The following is a 19,025-nucleotide window of genomic DNA, read 5'->3' as shown; positions in this document are numbered from 1 at the left end:
CTGGTAGACCAGTCTGTGGGGGTGGGAATGACCTGCCCTCTTGTCACATGGTCCCTGTGGAGGGTGGGTGTGGCTCGGACCCAGGAGGTCCCTTATTGGGCAGACATCTTTCAGAAGCCCGTGGTGTCCCACACAAACCCCATTCCCATGTGTCCTTCACCCCCACAGCCACTTAACCCCCCCCCCCCCACTCCCACCACTCCCACCACCCCCACAGCCCGGTCCGAGGCGCGGGCTCTCTCTTCCGGGGTGTGTCCCTCAGGGTGTGAGGTCCGCCGGCTGCGTGCGAAGCGCTTTTGATGTGAAAGCTTCCCAGCGCGCTGGGTTGTGCGCGTGGAGGCGGACCGGCGCGCGCTCGCGGACTCCGCCTGTCGGCCGTGCGTCATCCGCGCGCAGCGAGGCTGGGGGTGGGGTGGGGTGGGGTGGGGGGTCCCCTCCCTGCCGCCTACTTTTAATAGCTTCGTCATGTGATGGCAGGCAGTTGTAAGACAGGTGCCTTTAGCGCGTGCTCGGCGAGGGGGCAGTTCCGCGGCTGCGAGCGAGCGCGCGACCCCCTTTCTCACTCCGGGTGGACTCGTGCGTGGAAGAACTCTTGCGTGGACTCGTGCGCGAACGGACTCGTGGATGGCGTGGGACAGATGCGACCAGGACTCTGTATGGAGGGAGCTGGAGGTGAGCAGCGCTGCGCTCGGACCCGCAGCCGGACGGCGCGATCGGACCGGTGCCTTAATCGGCGGGCACGAGCCTCGGGCACGAGGAGCGGAGGCAAAGTAACGGTGCTTGTGAGACGCGGATCGTGGGAATATGAGGGATGGAGACAAAGTAACACAGTCAGTGTATTTGTCAGCGGTGCTGGAGCGCGAGGAGGGCACGGATCTCTGTCTTTGTGTGTGTGTGCGCGCGTGCGTTTTGAAGAAATAGATCCCTAGTGTGCTACAGTTTGACTGAGGTTCCGAAATGAACTAACTGTCACGGTGTCCGAAACAGTCATAAGGACTGGTTACAGGACACGGCTGTGTTTGTTTGCTATTATTATTTGTCATCGGGAGCGTGTAGGCTGGTTCTGAACCCGGGGCACGAGCGACAGACACATTATGATTATCATGCCTGTGTGTTTGTGAGAAAGAGAGAGAGAGAGACACGCACGCCGTGTGTAACTGCCATGATTAACACCGCCGACAATCGGCGGGTCCGACTCGGGATCATTGCGGACATTCAGCTCCTCTGCTCTCTCACACAGTGCTCCTCCCAATGAAGAAATCCTGGCGATACTGTCTGTCTGTGTGTGTGGTGCTCGTTTCCGCTCCTTATCCTCCCGACTCCTCGTGTCAGCGCTGCGCTCGCCGGGATTCGACCACTACTCCGCGTCTGTGGGATTCGATCGCTCAGCTCAGCCGCTCTCGCCTCCTGCGTAGAATAATTCCACTTGTCACGTAGTTAATCTTTTGCTGGATACAAAAGTATACATATTTTCTGCAGCTGAAATCCCACTCTAAAGAAAAGACAAATTCTGTACAGAATTGAGCGACGCAAAGTAAATATTGTCAAAATAGAAAAAGGTTTAACATTTTCAATTTAAACGCTGTTTTTTTTTTTCCAGAAAAAAATACGCATGTATATTACGTAGGTGTGTGTGTGTATACTCTATGTATCTACATATAAATGCGTGCGCGCGCGCGCGTCTGCTACAGCAGCAGGGCTTCACTGTATCCGAGCTCCTGTCTCAGCCCCAGGTTGTACACTCAGCTCTGCTCACACTGCTCAGTGCTGCTGAAACGGCTCCCGGTTGCTGGTAGATGAGGTTAAATGCAGCCCCGGGATGAGTGAAACCTGCCCCGGCGTGGGAACTGCCCCACTGGGGGGTGCTGCTCCTGTCAGATGTGTAAATCAGGGTAGATTTCACCTCAACTCTCTTCTTGCCCTGTTGCTCCTGGCTGTTCCTCTTGGTGCCTTGGAGCGGCGAATGGGAAGAGCGAATAAAAATGATCTTCTGGAAGGATCATCAGGTGACATCGTGTCTTGGGCTGTAGACCAGTTTAAATCTCATACAGCCCAAAGGACTCTGGGTCTTTCGTGATTTTTTTTTTTTCCCCACCGCTTTGATGTGGCTGGAGCGTAAACAGGCGGCAGACAGTTATGTCCCATCCTTCACGTGTTTGTCTGCCTTTTGACCCGTGACACACGAATTGTTGTTGGCCCGAGCCGACCTTTGACCCCGAGCCCGCGCTCCGAGCCGTGCCCGTCCGAAAAAGCCGCCGAACGCAAGAGGCGTCGGCCGCGTGTCCCGGAGCGCGAGCCAAGAGACCTTTCGCGCCGAGATAAGCCGGGGTCCTGTCTCAGGGCCGCGCTAACAGCTGCGCCTGACATCTCACCAGCTGACCGCGCGTTGCGTTTACCGGGCGGTTAGCGCTCCGCCGCAGTCGTCCTGTCGGCCCGTCGCGGACGAGCCCGGTGGGTCAGGACCAAGCCGCGAGACATACCACTCGAAGCTCACGTTGCAGTGCATCTCTGAGCCTTTGTGAGCCATCGCATAGCAGCGGCGACTTGACATCTTAGGAAAATCCTTCCGGAACACGCCGGCAACTTCTCGGTACTCGTACCTGGCTCGGTGCCAGGTATTTCACCACATTTCCCTGCAAACTGGCAGTTCCACCCGAAAGTTTCCGTTTGATGCTTCGTGCGGGAGCGTTATAACAGCGGAATAACCTTGCTGCAAGCATAACTGCTAAGGCAATTAACATTTGTATCATCTTGGCAGCCGAATGAGTAATGGGGGTTAGGCGAGTCGTCCCAGAAAATTGTTTACGGTGAGGGATGTTCCTGTCAGTTTTGTGTTGTAAACATTGTGCCCAAGTTGGCCTGTTAGCGCTACAAAACTTGGGTCCTTCTGCTTTTTTCACTCTGATGGATCTGACAGTTTGAAGACTGACAAACCGGCTGTGGAAATTCCGAAAACACGGGCTATGAGTCAGGACTTGTCAGCAGGCAGCATTTAGCGACGTCTGGCCCAAAACGGCTGCGGAAAAATGTAGAAAAAGAGAAGGCTCTTCATCCAGATGAGCGATGGTGCTCATTGCCTCGTGGAAAGGCACAACATCAAAAAAAGAGGACTGAGCACCCATCTCAGAAATAATGAACACCCGCTGCCAATCAACAATGTGCATGTGAACCTGCAGCCAATCAGCAGCATTTATGGGGAACACTCAGCCAATTAGCAACATTTATGACAACACGTAGCCAATCAGCAGAGGATAACAGGACTATTCGCCAATCAGCAACATTTACGTGCACACTCGGGTAATTAGCAACGCTTATTACAACACACGGCCAATCAGTAGTGGGCAACAGTACTTTCAGCCAATCAGCGGCGTTTAGGAGCACATGCAGCCAGCTAGCAATGTTTATGCGCACACACAGCCAATTAGCGATGTTTATGCCACTACCAGTCAGCAGTGCATAATGGCACAATCAGCCAATCAGCAGCATTTATGAAGAGAAACAGCCAATCAGCAATGTTTATGGGCCCTTGTGTATTTATTTTGCTGAAGAGTAAGTTGGGGCTGCAAGAATTAGCATAATGAATAACTGATATATCAATATTTGTAGTGGATCACAGCTTACAGCGGCTCAAGGATTTCCGGGAAGGGTGGGAATACTGGTATAAAAACGGCAATAACAAAATAATTTTTTTTTTCTTTAGTTCCTGAAGAAAAAAGCATCCTGATTAAATCAACATGAGCATCTCTCTTGCTCAGCCCTGCTTGCATGATATAGTTACAGGGCTCTAATGTGATGCTTTTCGTTGTTCTGCCCCCCAGTATGCTGCCCTGGTCGGCGAAGACCAGCCTCTCTGCGCAGACCTCCCAGAACTCGACCTCTCTGAACTGGATGTCAGTGACCTGGATGCTGACGGTTTTCTGGGCGGACTCAAGTGGTACAGTGACCAATCAGAAATCATCTCCACTCAGTACAGCAATGAGGCCTCCAACCTGTTTGAGGTAAGACGTCTTCTTGCTTCCGTGATCCTTTCCTTTTATCTTCTGGAACGCTCGTAACACACTGATGCTAAAATGTGCACTTCTCTGTTTGCTCAACAGTTTATCAAAAATGTTGACCTGAAGGGTTAAATGCACTCCCAGTCAGAGCTAGGCAGGTGGCGTAGTGTTTAGAGCCATCCCTTTTCGCTGGAAGGACTCGGGTTGGAATTTCCACTCATGTTCTGTTACCCTTACATCAATTTATTTAGCAGATGCTTTTCACCAAAGCAACATCCAGCAACCTCTATGTAGTGTTATGAGCCCACACACCTTATTCAACAAGGTGACTTACACTGATAGATGCACTACTTACACTGGGTCATTCATCCGTACATCAGTGGAACACACTCTCTCTGTCACTCACACACTACGGGGGAACCTGAACAGCACATCTTTGGAGTGTGGGAGGAAACCAGAGCACCCAGGGGAAACCCACGCAGACACAGGGAGAACATGCAATCTCCACACAGATAAATGAGGATCGAACCCACATCCTCTCGCACACCCAGGTGCTGTGAGAGAGCAGCGATACTCAATGTACCACTGTGCCACCCAAGGTACTTACCCTGAACTGATACAGTAAAACTGATCCTGCCTCATACATGGGTAAATAACTCTAAGTAGCTGAGTGTACAAACTTCATATTCCAAGTCACTTTGGTGGAAACTGTCAGATCAATAATACATATGTTTCGTATGTCTGCAATCCATTCGGGTGTTCGACAGAAACAGTCAAGTGTCACATCAAGATAAGAAAGTTTACAAACAAAAATCTCTTTGAAGTGGATCACCGCTTCCAGAGGTACAAAGTGAAACGCCACCATCGGCGATAACCTGAGATGACCTGGTGATTGCCGTTGACCTGCGGCATCTGTCTTTTCCGAGAGAAGTTTATTGGGTCAAGCACCATTCTTTAGGCTCAAGCTCAGCTATTGGAGACACTGAAGCAACCCTGCCCTCAATTCTGGGTTGTGCAATACCTTCAAAGGGCCACGGTTAAACGTTAACCGCATTGCATATGTGTTTCCATCACTCCTCCAAGCCAAAGTCCGGAAAACGTGTAGTATTGGCGATCGAGCTGTTTTTGTTGAATGAACAGGTGGTTCATTACTAATTATTTTCTGCATCTGTCAGGAGGGAGCTTTGATCGTCCCGCTGGTTTGGAAATAATTGTTCCTGTTCTGGCGTTGGGTGATGTTACTCTGCTCTGTTTCTGTAGAAAAATTTTGATCGCGAGACTTTGCTAACGCTAATTGCCGTTCTTGGGCCTTCCACGGTCTCCCGGCTGACTGGCTCGTGGCTCGGCGCGTTTGAGTAGCGGGAATGTGGAGCTACAGCGCAGTGCAGCACCTGACGTATTTCGGAGCTGCTTTCTGACTCCAAATCCCACCGATTTAGGGAACGCGTCTGAGCCGGGCGGTCGGGCTGCAAGCTCCGCTGTCAGTGCTCATTCGCAGACGTTTTGTCCTCAGACATCAACCCATTTTGGGTTTTCCTTTGGCTGTGAGTGACTCTGAAGGGTGTTTTTTTTTTTTTTTTTTCTTTTTGAAAGCTCACACGGAACAGTACGGGAAAGTTTCTGGTGGATTACATCAGGATGGAGGGCGATTTTATTTTTGGCACCGGTTGAGTTTCATTTTGTGTTTCTTTTGTTTCGCCCTGCACCCCGGCAGCCAGCCACCGCAGTTATCATTTAGAGTTTGAGCAAATGGTTTGACCGCAGAGGTGAGCACTCCGCCAAGCCACGCAAGCGCTGCCCTCCATCGCTCATCTTGGTTGGGTGCAGAGTCACGGGAAGTGACATGGTTAAAGAGCAACTGGATTACGCAAAGTGGAACGGCCTTCCAGGAAAGTGTGTTTCAGTCCAGGGCAGCTACCCTATAACCACCTTCTAGGCACAACCCAGTTCCGCCTTGGCCCACATGGCCCACAGATGCGCGGAGGGGAGCTCTTAGGACAGCCTGGTCCGAAGAACCCGGGTAGCCGTTACGCTCCAGTACCATGCACCATTCTGTAGACCTAAAACTCACAGGCCGGTGGCCCGAAAGGGAGCCGAAGGAGAACGAGCATCCCGTGGTGTACACCGCCATGCCACCCTCCCGCCAGCAGGGGGCGTCGACCGAAACACAGACCTGATATCTCCAGCACTATCCAATTAATGAGGCATGAGGGCCACTTTTGGCCTGAACCATTAAAGCTGCAGCAGGAGAGGAACGGCTGTTCCGACGCCATGTTTTATTTACTGTGATTAGAAGGAGAGGCGCCCGAGGCTCCGCGCTCCGCTGTACGCGCTCTGCAGCCGTGTGGGAGAACACAGCACATTAAAAACAGAGCTATCAACACTCAGATAGGGAGCCTTGAGATGTCAGAGATTAGATACAGGCAGTTTGTAAGATTTTTGCGTTTATTAAAAGCCCCGGCTGCATCACCTCCGCCAGGAAGAGAGCTCGACCGAACCCCAGGATGAACTCCGGATGGCCCGTCGGTTGCTTCCCGTCCGAACTTCTCGGGTCTCGGTGCACGGTGCTCGGTTGCGAGACCAAGAGGAGAGTGGAACGGTGTTTGAGTCACCATCTGTTGCACTTTTTGTTCCTTTCCTGTCCACGATTCGGAATGAGTCACATTCCGAGCAGGGGGCTCATATTTGGAGAGAATAGCTGCTAAATATTGAACGCTGTAAGTCACATTGAATGACGGCTTCGGCTGAATAATGTAATATTTTTTAAAACATCACTTCCAGACATGCTCGGATGTATACAGTATATGTCCAGTAAGTTATTACAGAATGAAATTAGATGTGTTTTACTGCTATGAGGGTAGAGCCCATTTTTGTCTGCTGAAGGTCAGGAGGCGGTGCCAGGAGGACAGCGCATCAGATGTGCACATCCAGGGCATGGGCACTGGCACTATGGTGCCCCCCACAGGCTGCCAGCTCTGGGTTTTGATGAAGCGGAGCGGCTGACCATTCAACCCCCTCCCCCCACATTCCCAGCAGCACATCCAGGTCCAGCAGGTCATGCGCTGATGTTTCCTATGCAAAGGTACAGCAGCACGGGTCCTGGGGAAGGGGCTTGGGGGGACGAGGCCTCGGCTAATTATAAAAGTGGAGGCGAGGCTGGCAGGGCAGCCGGAATACCACGGCGGTCAGACCTTTCCTCTTCTCGGACACTTCTTTCGATCAGTCTGACCCACGAGGGTGGGTTTGTGGTGGGAGTGCCGTCATGATACATATAATTAAGCGCAGCTCACGCAGACTTTCCTCGAGGGGCGGGGTGTCCGTGTCCCAAACAGAGACGTATACACTGCCTTGTATAGTCTGGGCTGGTTCGCAGAAGGTTGCGCGATGAGGTTCAAGCCATGAGAAGGCTTGCTCGTTTGAGGGAGCCGGAGTCCTGGGGGTGGTGGTCGGGTATTTTTAGACCTGTAGGTAATCTGCTCAAAGCTTCCCGAACAACCCCCTCGAACCTGACCGGAGCCGCTGAGCCAATAAGCTCCGGCGCCCGATCGCTTCCTTCCTGCGAGAAGCTGAGAGCAGATGGAAACGGCCCTGTTCTTTATTTCCCTGGAGGAGGCCATCGGGGGGGCACTCTGTCCAACCTCATCTACATGCACAGGGGGGTCTGATGGGATCTGAGCAGCCGTCTGCTTCCCTCACCTGTAACAGGTATTGATCTGCAGCGTCGCCTCCTCGCAGCCGGGGGTGGGGGCATCGCTAGTGGCATGTTGGTGCGGGACCATGTAGGACCTCACCGAGTACACGGTGTGTGTCGGTGCCTTCTTCGCCTCCTGGGTCTCCTGGGAAGGGCCACCTCTGTTACACTTATTGATAGAATCAACTTCACAGATACAGGGCCAGCAGATGCATGTAAATGATGCAAATAAGTGATTTCAGTTTTTTTTTTTTTTTTTTTAAATTTTAATAAATTTGCAAAAAATTCTAAATATTTCTTTTCCCTTTGTCATTATGGGGTCTTGTGTGTCAGTCAGTCTGATCCATTTTCAAATAAGTGTACTCTTTGAAGACACTGTAAATGCCCAGAAGCTGTGCTTTGTCATGATGCTTTTTAGCATAGGAAGTGTGTGTGTGTGTGTGTGTGTGTGTGTGTGTGTGTGTGTGTGTGACATGCTGATCAGCTATTGATCAGTCATCAGTCAGTCACTGATTAAAACATGGATGACATGAAAGCACCGCAAGTAGCACTGCCGCCTCATGGTGCCTAAGGTGTTGGGTGTAGGTTCGAATGTGGCTCTGTCTGTGTGGAGTTTGCATGTTTGCTCCATGTCTGTGCGGCTGTGCTCTGGTTTCCCCCCACAGCCTAAACCCAAGTAATTCAGGTGGATTGTTAATTCTAAAATGCCCTTAGCATGTTAACAAATTAGTGAGTGCGTGCACATGTGACAACGCTGAAACAGACTGGTGTCCCATTCAGGGTGTACCCCCTCTCTGCCTTGCGCCCAGTGATGCCAGGATAGGCTCCGGACCACCACGACCCTGCTCGGAACAAGTGGTTAATGAAAATGGAAGGATGGAGGGATGATCAAAACATGCAGAAGTAACTTCAGACCGACGCACTCCCAGTACAGAATAATGGGTAGTTGCCCCAAGGTCATACCCTTCCTTCCTAAAGGACTCCTATCAGTGGGAGGGGCCTGTCTGTGGGAGGAGCCTATGGAGTGCTTGTCAGATGGAGGATCTGATTCCCTGAAACTGGAGTGTTCAGGCACTGGGGAACTCAAGCACAGGAAGAGAAGCAGAATAAATATGGTATATGATATGATAAGATGAACAGAGGAGAAGTCGGGTGTTAAACCAGCAGCACAGGACACGGCTTGAAAGGAAACTTCAGCATGTTCCATATGTGATAATTTCATATGTGTCAAAAAGGGAGTAATCAGTCTGAAATAGGTGTCAGGTGTGTGTGTTATTGCCGATCTCTGCGTCTTTTGGATGTGCTGAAGCGCTCAATACAGGTGTGAATGTGGACCACTGAGTGTGTGTGTGTGTGTGTGTGTGTGTGTGTGTGTGCGCGCGCACCATTTCTCCCTTCGGTATTAATCCTTCCCGCTTTGTCTATGCTAAAGAGGGATGCTGTGCAGCACGGCGCCCCTTGCAGGCACTTCAGTGGATGCTCCATTCCTGGGTTCTGGAGGTACACACGGCCTCCTTGGACCGCGTCTTGACCGCAGCTTACGGTCGCCAGGGATGCCGAGCTGAAAGATAATGTGTTTTACTTAGTAATGAGCGAAGAGCTTGCGTGGTGTGGGGGTGCGTGGGTCTGGATGCTGATAATATCATTTGCTTTCCTGAGTTTTCTTCATATTGTACTAGCTTTGAGCGTAAGTTGAATAGTGTGACCTTTCACTGCTGAATCAAATCGACTGCCTTCGACTGCCCTTCCAGACAATCTATGGATTCAATAGCCATATATTTTTGCTCTGAGATGTGTAACGCTGCACGACAGTATCTGATCACTTTCGTCCCGTTATGTGATAGTCTCACCCGCCTAGTAATGTGCTGGTTGTGTGCTCGGTCCCTTCACCTCCAAAGCTGGGTCACAAGGTTGAAGGTCATGAGGGGTGAGCTTAATTTTTTTTTTTTTTAACATTTGGGGTGGAGCCAGGCACAGGAGCCCACCTCTTCACGTTCTCCACCCCCCCGATTTCCCGGACTCGGTCCAGTGGCGGAGCCATTGCCTGTGCCTGCACCCTGGTGGCTCGTGGCGGTGTGTGTAGAACAAGAGCGAACCTGCTTCATTCTGTTAACACGTTCAGCATTCGTACTTTTGTTATTGATCTCCAGCACTTAGGAACACCAGACACGAGTTGTAAACACCGTGGAAGTGAGCTGAATTATGCGGTCCCACACTCCTGGTCCTTTTGGGTGCTCATTACTGTCATCTGTTAGCTCAGAGAGTAAACCGTTCTCTCCTGTACCTATAGAGACTACAGGAAATATTAAGTGAATGAAATTCAATTAAAATCAAATAAATAAATAGTGAAGTGGTGGCATTTTTGAAAATTCATAACTTGACTGCCCATAAGATGAGCAGTCCTTGTAGTTGTAGTCAACAGGGCAGCTGGGAACATAGTGGTTAGAGCTGCTGCCTTTGGACCTAAAGGTTGCAGGTTCATATCCCATCTTCAGCTGTAGTACCCTTGAGCAAGGTACTTCTCCTAAATTGCTCCAGTAAAAATTACCCAGCTGTATCAGTGTCTAAATAACTGTAAGTTGTGTAACATCAAAAGTTGCTTTTGAGAAAAGCTTCATCCCTTGATCTCATGGCAGAGAGCGCGTGGGAAAACCCAAAACGGCAACACTTCCATTCAACTGTCCGAGTGCAACTTTGACACCACTGATGGTCCGGCCAGCTTATTAGGTACAGTTTATGGCTGAGTGGACCCGTTGGATGGAAGGCGAACACGGCCGGATGAGACGTCTGCTGGATGATCTGATTTCCTCCAAATTTGGTCTCGGTGGCAACGGAACCCCATGATCTCTTCTGCTGACTTTGCCAACATAACAAGGCCGTTTTCAGGTTCTTCTTACCCAATTGAAAGTCCCACTTTATGAAGGCAGCCTTTTGATGGAGCGGTGAGGTGACACAAGCGGTAACAGTGGTGCCTCCCAGTGCCTTAGTTGCAAATTTAGACAAAGGTTTGAATCTGCCTCGGGTTGTTTAGAGTTTGCGCGTTCCCAACCAAAATGTTTGGAAGAAGACAACGGTAAACCACTTCTGTACCTTCCTTTACCATGAAACCTACGCTAGTTGTCAAAATGCCTTGACGTGAGTGCACATGCCCTACTCTGGTATGCTTTTTTCTTTAATGCACTTGAAATTCGATGTCTGACACCTTTCTGGTCGTGAACACTGTAATGCACGAGTGGATGAGTGGTAAACAGAGCAGCGATGCTCCCCAAGGGGTCTGCATGTGAGTGCTGGGCCATTCATCGTGTGAATAATACCGGTGAAGAAGAGCACTTCTGCCGTCAAACAGGGGCACCTTCAGAGACGACCTGCCTTAGAAGAAAGGCCTCACCTGGTAACTGATGACTGGTAGCACCCCCTGAGGGCAAGCTGAGGCTCTGCAGTGTTTTATAGCTAATTTAATCATTTGGAGTGAATGACACCTTCAGAATTGAATTGGCTTAATACATAATGAGCTGTGTAATCTTGTGAGCTCCATTAACTCTGTGTGTGTGTGTGTGTGTGTGTGTGTGTGTGTGTGTGTGTGTGTGTGTGTGTGTGTGTGTGTGTGTGTGTTTTGAGGGCCTTGGAGTTGTTGCACAAAACAAAATTTCTCATCTTCTTCCTTGATCAGTAAAGTCGGCATCGCTGTTGAAATCCGCCGCCTGGTCCTGCACACGGGACCAGTGTGTTTCCACCACCCTGGAGCTGTGTTTGAATTCGCTCAAGTTTCAGGGTCTGCATTTGGCTTACGGAAGAGGTTAATGGAGTGGCCTGGGGCGTGAGAAAAGACCAGCTGTTGGAGCGCTGTGTGGGGTTCGGGGAGGATGGCTGGGCCACAGTCAGTAGGGCAGGCAATGGGGGGTCAAATAGGTATAACAATTAGAGCCTTTGTCTTTTAATCAACGGTCCTCAGTTTGAATCCCCACTCCTGCTGTAGTACCACTGGTGGAGGTACTTACCCAGAACCGATACCCATTTACACAGCGGGGTCATTTTCACTGTATCGCTTTAGGAAAAGTGCCTCGATCAAGGCTACTACAGCAGGAGGAGGATTCAAAGCCAGATCCTTTGAGCAGAAGACAGTAGCTGTAACCGCTGCACTACCTGCTGCCCTCCTCCCTCAGTCGAAGTAGGAAATGAAGTGTAAGTTTGCAGCAAGCTCTTTATGGTCTTCCTGTTTATGATATGTGCGATGTTTATGGGGTTCTCACCAGTAGTACGTTGCTCCCGGTTGCTGATCCAGTCTCACGGACCATAGACACGCATAGCTCCCGCACGCCTCCATCATTTGACCTTTCACCTTGAGTCTGCCGCAGTTTGCGGTCGGAACTGCCTGCCCCTACATCCAGGAAACGAGACGCTTGGCAACGGCACCGCAGCGGCGGAGCACATCTTTCCACAGCCTCACATCCAAAACAGGCTATGGACGTCGATGAGCAGATGGCAGCCAATGAGATCAGTGCTTTTACACAACCCCCCCCACCACGGTCCCTGGTATAACGTCGCGGCTCATGAGCGCTGCATGGCTCTCGGTGACGGAACGCGATGCACGGAGGATGGCGGTTTGTTCCAGCAGCTGTTAATTCATATGAAACTGTTTCCTGCTGTTGGCAAGTGGCCCTGCGAGGGCCTTTTTGCCGTCTGTGGTATCACTCTGAAACGTTAACTAGGGTTTGCGAGCACCTCAACAGCCTTGCCGCCCAAAAATTAAAGGGCATTATGGGACGTGCAATATGTTTGGCGAACCTAGACTACTGCAGCTGACGGAGGAGGGCTGCTCAGTTAGAGCCTTCATGGTGAGTTTGCCTAGGTGTTACACATTAGCCAGATATTCTCCCTCTATTATTGCGTGCGTGTGTGCGTGTGTGCGCGTGTGTGTGTGTGTGTGTTCGTCCTCTTTTAAGCATATTGCTGCCAAAGGATGTGACCATGCTAATTCTAACTGATAAATTGCATGTGTATAACCTTGAGAGGTAAAGTACCACAGTACCCATCAGCAGCCGGTAACTCACAAAAGATCCTGCATATCAACATATTACTCTGAAATCTTTGGAAAAATAAGAATATAATTTATAAAGCTTTGAAAGGACAGATGCATCAGAATAACGGTTTGTACATTTATTATTGACCATTATTTATGAAACCTAGTGATTTAGTGTTACGTTTGTCCATTAGGCTATTTAGGCTGATTTACTCATTTATTCAGCAGGGTAATTTTTATTGTATCAACTGAGTACCTTGATCAAGGGTACTACAGCTGGAGTTTGGATTCAAACCTGTGTCCTTTGAGCGTGTAGAAACTGATCATTTTTACTTCTTGAATTCTGACAATTCTCGATTCTTTGGAGACTCAGTGATGAGACATAGAAAAGACTAAAAAAGGTTTTATTACTGTTAAGTAGAATTTCATCTGGTGTCACCATTGCTGACGTTCACATACACTGATTTTTCATGTATCTCGCATCTCGTGTGCCCCAGCATGTCTCTGCTCCATCTTCAATACAGCCTGAAACTTACTTACCTCATTGTATCAAAACAAAACCATCCAAGGCCTTTTAGTCTGCAGTCTCTACAAGTGGATTTTTATCAAGTTACAGGCATGCTGTCTTTCTAGAACTTTCTACAGCATGGAGTTTACAGTAATATATTCAATATGTAAAAATAAAATGAATGCAAAATATATAATAGGATAAATAAAGAGTAAATAAGGAAGAGTAGGCGATTGAAAAAAGTAGGTACACTCCATCAGGTGCAAGGCTGCATCTTTAACCATGATGCCACCCACACACGAATGTAACATGAATGTAACGGGTGATCAGACTGATAGGAGAGAAACGTCAGATCAGAAGGTACCAGCGATGATGAAATGTACAGAAAGAAGCGGGAAGCAGAGTGGACACATCTGCAAGAAGGTGGCTGCTTTGGGCATTAACAGCTGCACACAGAGTGATCGGATCACCTACATCCCACAGCGTGCCAGTTATGTGCTGGTCCCCTTGGGGTCAGCCAGTCTGTCTCCAAAGGTATCTTAAAGCTCCCAGGTTTGAATCCTTCCACCTTGATCAAGGTACTTACCCTGAAATGATGCAGTAAAAATTGCCTTGCTGTATTAATGGGTACATCAGTATAAGTAGCTTAGTGTACGAACCTCAGCTGTAAGTCACCTTGGAGGAATATGTCAGATAAATAATAAGTAAATAATTAGCTGCGTTGCTTTTCCCCTTCTGGATGTGACTTTTGTCGAGGGCGATCGCACACAAAGACAACCAAAGCACGGAATTGACGGGCGTTTATTTTAGTTGACGCTGTCCTCTCACTTCTGCGTCTTCCTGGCTCTGCGGAAGATTTTTTTAAAGAAGTCATTCAGCATTAGCGTGCTATAATTCTTCTTATCGGAGGATTTTTTGCAAACATCTTGTCGACAAGCTGATCGTTGGGTTCTGGAGAGGGAGCCGCGGATTGAAATTGAAGCAAGTCGACTTGGCCGCTATTGTTTTCCTTCCTCCTTTCCTCTCCGGTCGCTGCGAGTGTGTCAGCCTTGTTAAGGGATTTCTTTGGGGAGGTATTATTTTGGTCCAGTAAGCCGCATGCTTTATATATGAGTGACTGATCTCACTTGGAGGAAGACTGAAGAAAGAATTTAAGAAAAAAACAAGGAATGGCGCTGCAAAAATGTGATGTGACGAAAGCTGAATAATTTGGTATTAACTAAAAAAGCATGGTGCTAAAGCCACAGTAAATATAAAAATAAATTAGCGGGCAAGAAACCCGATGATGCCCCTTAAACAATTCTCTCTTTCCTCTGTGCTTTTTCCCTGTGTGCTCCCCCTCCTAAGAAGATAGATGAGGAGAATGAGGCCAACCTTCTGGCCGTACTCACAGAGACCCTGGACAGCATTCCCGTGGACGAAGACGGCCTGCTTTCCTTTGAGGCCTTGGCGGACGGCGATGCGGCCAATGTCAGCGACCAGAGTCGGCCTTCCACACCCGATGGCTCGCCGCCCACCCCGGAGGCCGAGGAGCCGTCTCTGGTAAGGGGCTCGGTGGGCGGTGGACCCCTGCTGTAGAGGGACTGTTGCTTGGGTGGTTCCTGCAAAATGTGTATGCGCTGCCGTGCTTTTAGAGCACAAACATCCTGCACGCCTCTGTTAATTAAGGCCTGAACCTCGGACGGGTGAACACACGTCTATGTCAGTGTTTGCGTTCCTCGATCATTGTTGGTTGCAGGCTGACGTGCTGAGCCCCGCTCTCCCGCTGCCCTTCTGCCCAGAGATGGTCTCCGTTGGCCATCGCTGACAACGGCCAGCCACGAGCACCCCATTGGATGCTCGTTTAGTGGAAGGACTGATAAAATGCTCATTTGTGTGCTTTAGTCGTTGTCTCTTCGGACTGATGTTGACCCCACATGGCTGACTGACTCCACTTGTTTTCCCCTGGATGGCTGTTACCTAACCTGTTGCGTAGACACGCGACAGTTTCCTGGCTCTTCTATGCACTAGATGAACAGATTGTGAGAAATCTAAATCTGTATGGGCAGTTTTTTTTTTTTTTTTTCTATTCCCAAAGACAAACCTAATTACCCAGCACCCCCGGTGGCACCCAGTACGAACGCCCGTCAGCCGCTGGCCGTGATGGTTTAATTAAGTGCGGTTGAAGTCATCTAGAGGAACACCCATTCCCACACATCCATCCTGAAGTGCATCCTCCTCTCATCTCCACAGCTGAAGAAGCTTCTTCTGGCGCCTGCGAACTCGCAGCTCAGCTACACAGGAGGCAAGACGCAGAGCTATGCAGCCGCCAGTCAAAGGGTCAGACCGCCTCCGCCACCCGCTGTCGCCAAGGTAACCACTGACCACATGGCTTCCATCCACTGCTGTCAACGTCTATCTTTGTTTTATTCTGTCCTTTTATTTTTTGGCTCAGAGAGGTGTTTAACCTCAATTCCCATGTTCTAACCTGAGTACCGTTGTGTAAAGAAAACAAGTTCATTGTGGTTGGCCATTGTGCTTGTAAATCAAGGTTTTAGTTCCATTAGCTGCAAATCTAGCTGCTGTAAGCTGCCAATTTTTGAGGCCGTTGTTGAGACTGATGGTTTAATCTAAACTACAGAGTTTACATGCTGTTATATCCATGTGATACCAGGTGTAAAGGATTGGTTTTGAGACACAGTATTTAAAATTTTAATTACTTTTCTTGCTGTGGTGTTACCAGCTTATGCTCAGTACGTAAATGAAAAATTTATGTGCCATTTTTTAATTCAGACCTCTGAAAAGTGATTCACTGAAATTAGATCAGTGTGAATTATGTTGTCAAAATGTAAAACAAGTCTATAATGCACATTTTAAATTGATGTGTCAACATTTGGGATAGCTAAAAAGCTATTACATTTTATTTAGTATTTTTTATGGTTTGTCTGTCTGGATATCAAAAAATAATTGAACAAAAGAGCCAAATATGTCACATTTTTCAACAGTTTGAAGTCACAGATGTTTTCAGAACTGAATATTGTTGCAAGAAATAACAGCTGACAGAACTAGTTGCTATGAAACATTGCAGCATAGTTCAGCAAATATAGAATAGTTTATTTTGTGTGCGTTTTTGTATCCGAAGAGCCTATTTTAAACTCTGACTCATTCGTTTGTGAGGCACAGTGACTGCAGGGCTCCCCGAGGAAGCGAGGCACCCTCTTCCAGATGAAGCTCAGAGCAGGAGCTCTGCAGATGTGCTGACGTTTCTGGGGGGTGGAGGAGGGGAAGTATGGTTAACACAAGGGCTTTGAGACACGCCGGCTTATTCCCCCTCTGCCTGCAGATGGAGAACCCTTGGAGCAGTCGGCCCATGGGGTCCTGCCAAGCCCAAAGCAGACCCGGCGTTCGGCGTCCCTGCACGGAGCTGCTCAAATACCTGACCGCCAGCGATGACGTTCCGCCTAGCAAAGGGGGCCAGCGAAAAAGCAGCCGGGATGGTGGCAGCGGCAGCAAAGATAAAGCAGGGGGCGCTTCCTCCTCCTCGCCATCGTCTTCATCCACCTCCTCTTTGTCTTCCTTGTCCTCCTCCTGCTCCTCGTCCAACTCCAAGAAGAAGTCATCCTCCCTGCGTGCCTCATCTCAGCAGCAGCAGCAGCAGCAGCAGCAGCAACAGCATCCACCGCAGCAGTCGCCACTGCTTCCCCAGCGAGGTGAGAGCAAGGCTGCTGGCGCTTGTGGTGTGGCAGGTGTGGGCGCTGCGAAGTGGAAGCGTTGCATTCGCAGGGCTGACACTGAGGGACAGTCTGAACCTGCAGCACCTGCCCCCCTCACCCCAGGACCGTTTAAGAATGGCCGTGGCTACGGCCGTGCACGGCCCAAAGCGGAACGTGCGCCGTCCAGCGAAGGAGGAAGGCCGCCAGGTCAGCAGTCTGCCCTGGACGCGCGGCGCCTGGCCGCCGCTAGGTTCATTAGGTACATGCATTCGTACTCTCTCCCTGCAAGAGAGATGGGTCAGTCTGACAGCTGTGGGCGTTGCCGTGAGGAGGGCCACGGCTTGGCTAGCGAGGGCTCGGGCAGGGCGGGGCGAATCCACAGACGCGTCACGACACTGGAGCAGCCTTCGTGTAGCCAGCTGCGGAAGTCTAAGCAGAGGACATCCAGTTACCGTCGCCACTGTTGTCTGACCAAAATCCCCAAGGCATCTAGGACAGGTCCTTTGGCCCGCAGGAGTGACAGGCCTCCTAGGGTGGCTGCTGAGGATTCGTGCTCCACGGTGCAGCGGGTCACCGGTAGCCCAGGCCGCGTTGAGACCGAACGGCCTCAGCAGGAACTGTCATTTCTCAAGCAGCCGAATGAGCCCGTCCCTTTGGCCAGGGAGTCAAATCGGGGGGGCGAGTCGCACGGCCTGGAACGTGGCTGGGTCAGGGACGATGTTCGCCCCACGTCATACTCGCAAGGGCACCAGAGCCTGTTCTTCCCAGACTCCGCAATTCCCCTAGGAGACCTCAACACCCCCACCACACAAGAGCAGCACCTACACAGGCAGGCACTCGACAGGCATCCCGGCGACCAGGTCCTCCCACTGTTAGGTAATCGTTGCGGCGTCTCTGTCCCATTTCCTCCCTCTGCTGCTCTAACCGCTTCCTGCTTTGGCTTCTCCCTAACCGGAACGCTAGTCTGAGCCTAACGGTCACAATGAAAATGGCCAGCCGCCTGTATCGGCCGTGACAGCTCGCGGCAGGTCCGAAAACGGGCTAGGGAGGTGCGAGGCGCTCTCGGTTCGCGCAGCGCTATCAGTCGAGGTTAAGTGTATGGGGGAACGGGAGGCACCTCGTGTCTTGACGCATTAAGAGATGTTTAAAGTCGGCCGGTTTCTGGTTAGATCAGGCCGAGTGTTTGTGTACGGAGCTACAGCTGCGCGCTGCCGTAATGGCTCGGTTGTTTAACTGAAAGACGCTCCTTAGCTGCACTTGGAGATAATCAGGGCCTCAGGCAACTGCACAAGCTTTCCTGACTCCTCTGTCTTTCTCTGCCTTGCTTCTCTGCATGTGAAATTACTTCTGAGTGTTGTAGTGAGGCTTCAAGCAGTGTATTGTTCAAGGTTTGCGCTGCCTTTTTTTTCCCCTGCTCTGCTGAGTTAGTCTTGTGAGTTCACATTCAGAGTGTATTTGCCATTACTTCATCCTGCCTCAAACAGCAAATTGTGAGCCAAAAAGGGGTCCAGTTCAGAAGGAACATTTTCATAAAACGCTTTGTACCTTATTCTAGACTTAACGGGTTTGGGATCGAAACTGAAATTCATACTTAGCAATGGAAGTGCTAGCTTCCTAGACTAGTGTGGTCTAGTTAAATAATTACCCATGCTCCTTTGTGTTCTGCAGCCAAACCAACCACCTTGCCACTTCCTTTGACCCCAGAGTCTCCAAAGTAAGTGAGAGAGTTTTTCAAACGTTTTATGGCCTAGCACAGAAACAAAGCAAAACCAAGAAACAAGCAGACAAAAAAGAAAGTGAAAAATGAGGCATTTAGTTCCTTTCATTTCCATTTGTAAAATCATTAACTAAACTAAACACATGGGTGTTTTTCCTTCAAGAGGTCAAACGGGCATCACTCTTGTGTTTCAGTGACCACAAGGGATCTCCGTTTGAGAACAAAACCATCGAACGCACATTGAGCGTGGAATTGTCCGGGACCCCAGGTAAGCTGCTTGCTTCGGCGTTTCCGGGTAATTGCGGAACTAGTAAAGGATAAACCTCATTAATTCTCGGCAGGGGATCGGCTACAGAAATGCAGGTTTGCGCAAGTGAACCCGGACCAGCGGACGAGTCCACC

At 49.9% G+C, this 19,025-nt stretch overlaps 1 protein-coding gene across 3 annotated transcripts in view; it reads left to right on the top strand.

Annotated features, from left to right (window-relative positions):
- Positions 1-475: 475 nt before the first annotated feature.
- The window catches only part of ppargc1a (peroxisome proliferator-activated receptor gamma, coactivator 1 alpha), a 33,806-nt gene continuing 15,256 nt past the window's right edge, over positions 476-19,025 (top strand). The window contains exons 1-7 of one of the 3 annotated variants that reach the window (XM_029252474.1): positions 476-672; positions 3,819-3,998; positions 14,565-14,756; positions 15,447-15,566; positions 16,537-16,903; positions 18,575-18,620; positions 18,818-18,891. In XM_029252474.1, the coding sequence (XP_029108307.1) occupies positions 625-672; positions 3,819-3,998; positions 14,565-14,756; positions 15,447-15,566; positions 16,537-16,903; positions 18,575-18,620; positions 18,818-18,891 (1,027 nt within the window). In that variant the 5' untranslated portion in view covers positions 476-624. Of the gene's footprint in view, positions 673-3,818; positions 3,999-14,561; positions 14,757-15,446; positions 15,567-16,536; positions 16,904-18,574; positions 18,621-18,817; positions 18,892-19,025 lie in introns of all 3 variants that reach the window. The other 2 variants (XM_029252473.1, XM_029252475.1) reach the window with 2 other exon arrangements.

Source organism: Scleropages formosus, chromosome 5 (genome assembly GCF_900964775.1).
Source record: "Scleropages formosus chromosome 5, fSclFor1.1, whole genome shotgun sequence".
NCBI classification, from domain to species: Eukaryota; Metazoa; Chordata; class Actinopteri; order Osteoglossiformes; family Osteoglossidae; genus Scleropages; species Scleropages formosus.
Note: the sequence above shows the minus strand (reverse complement) of the source record. Positions and strands in the feature narration are given on the sequence as shown.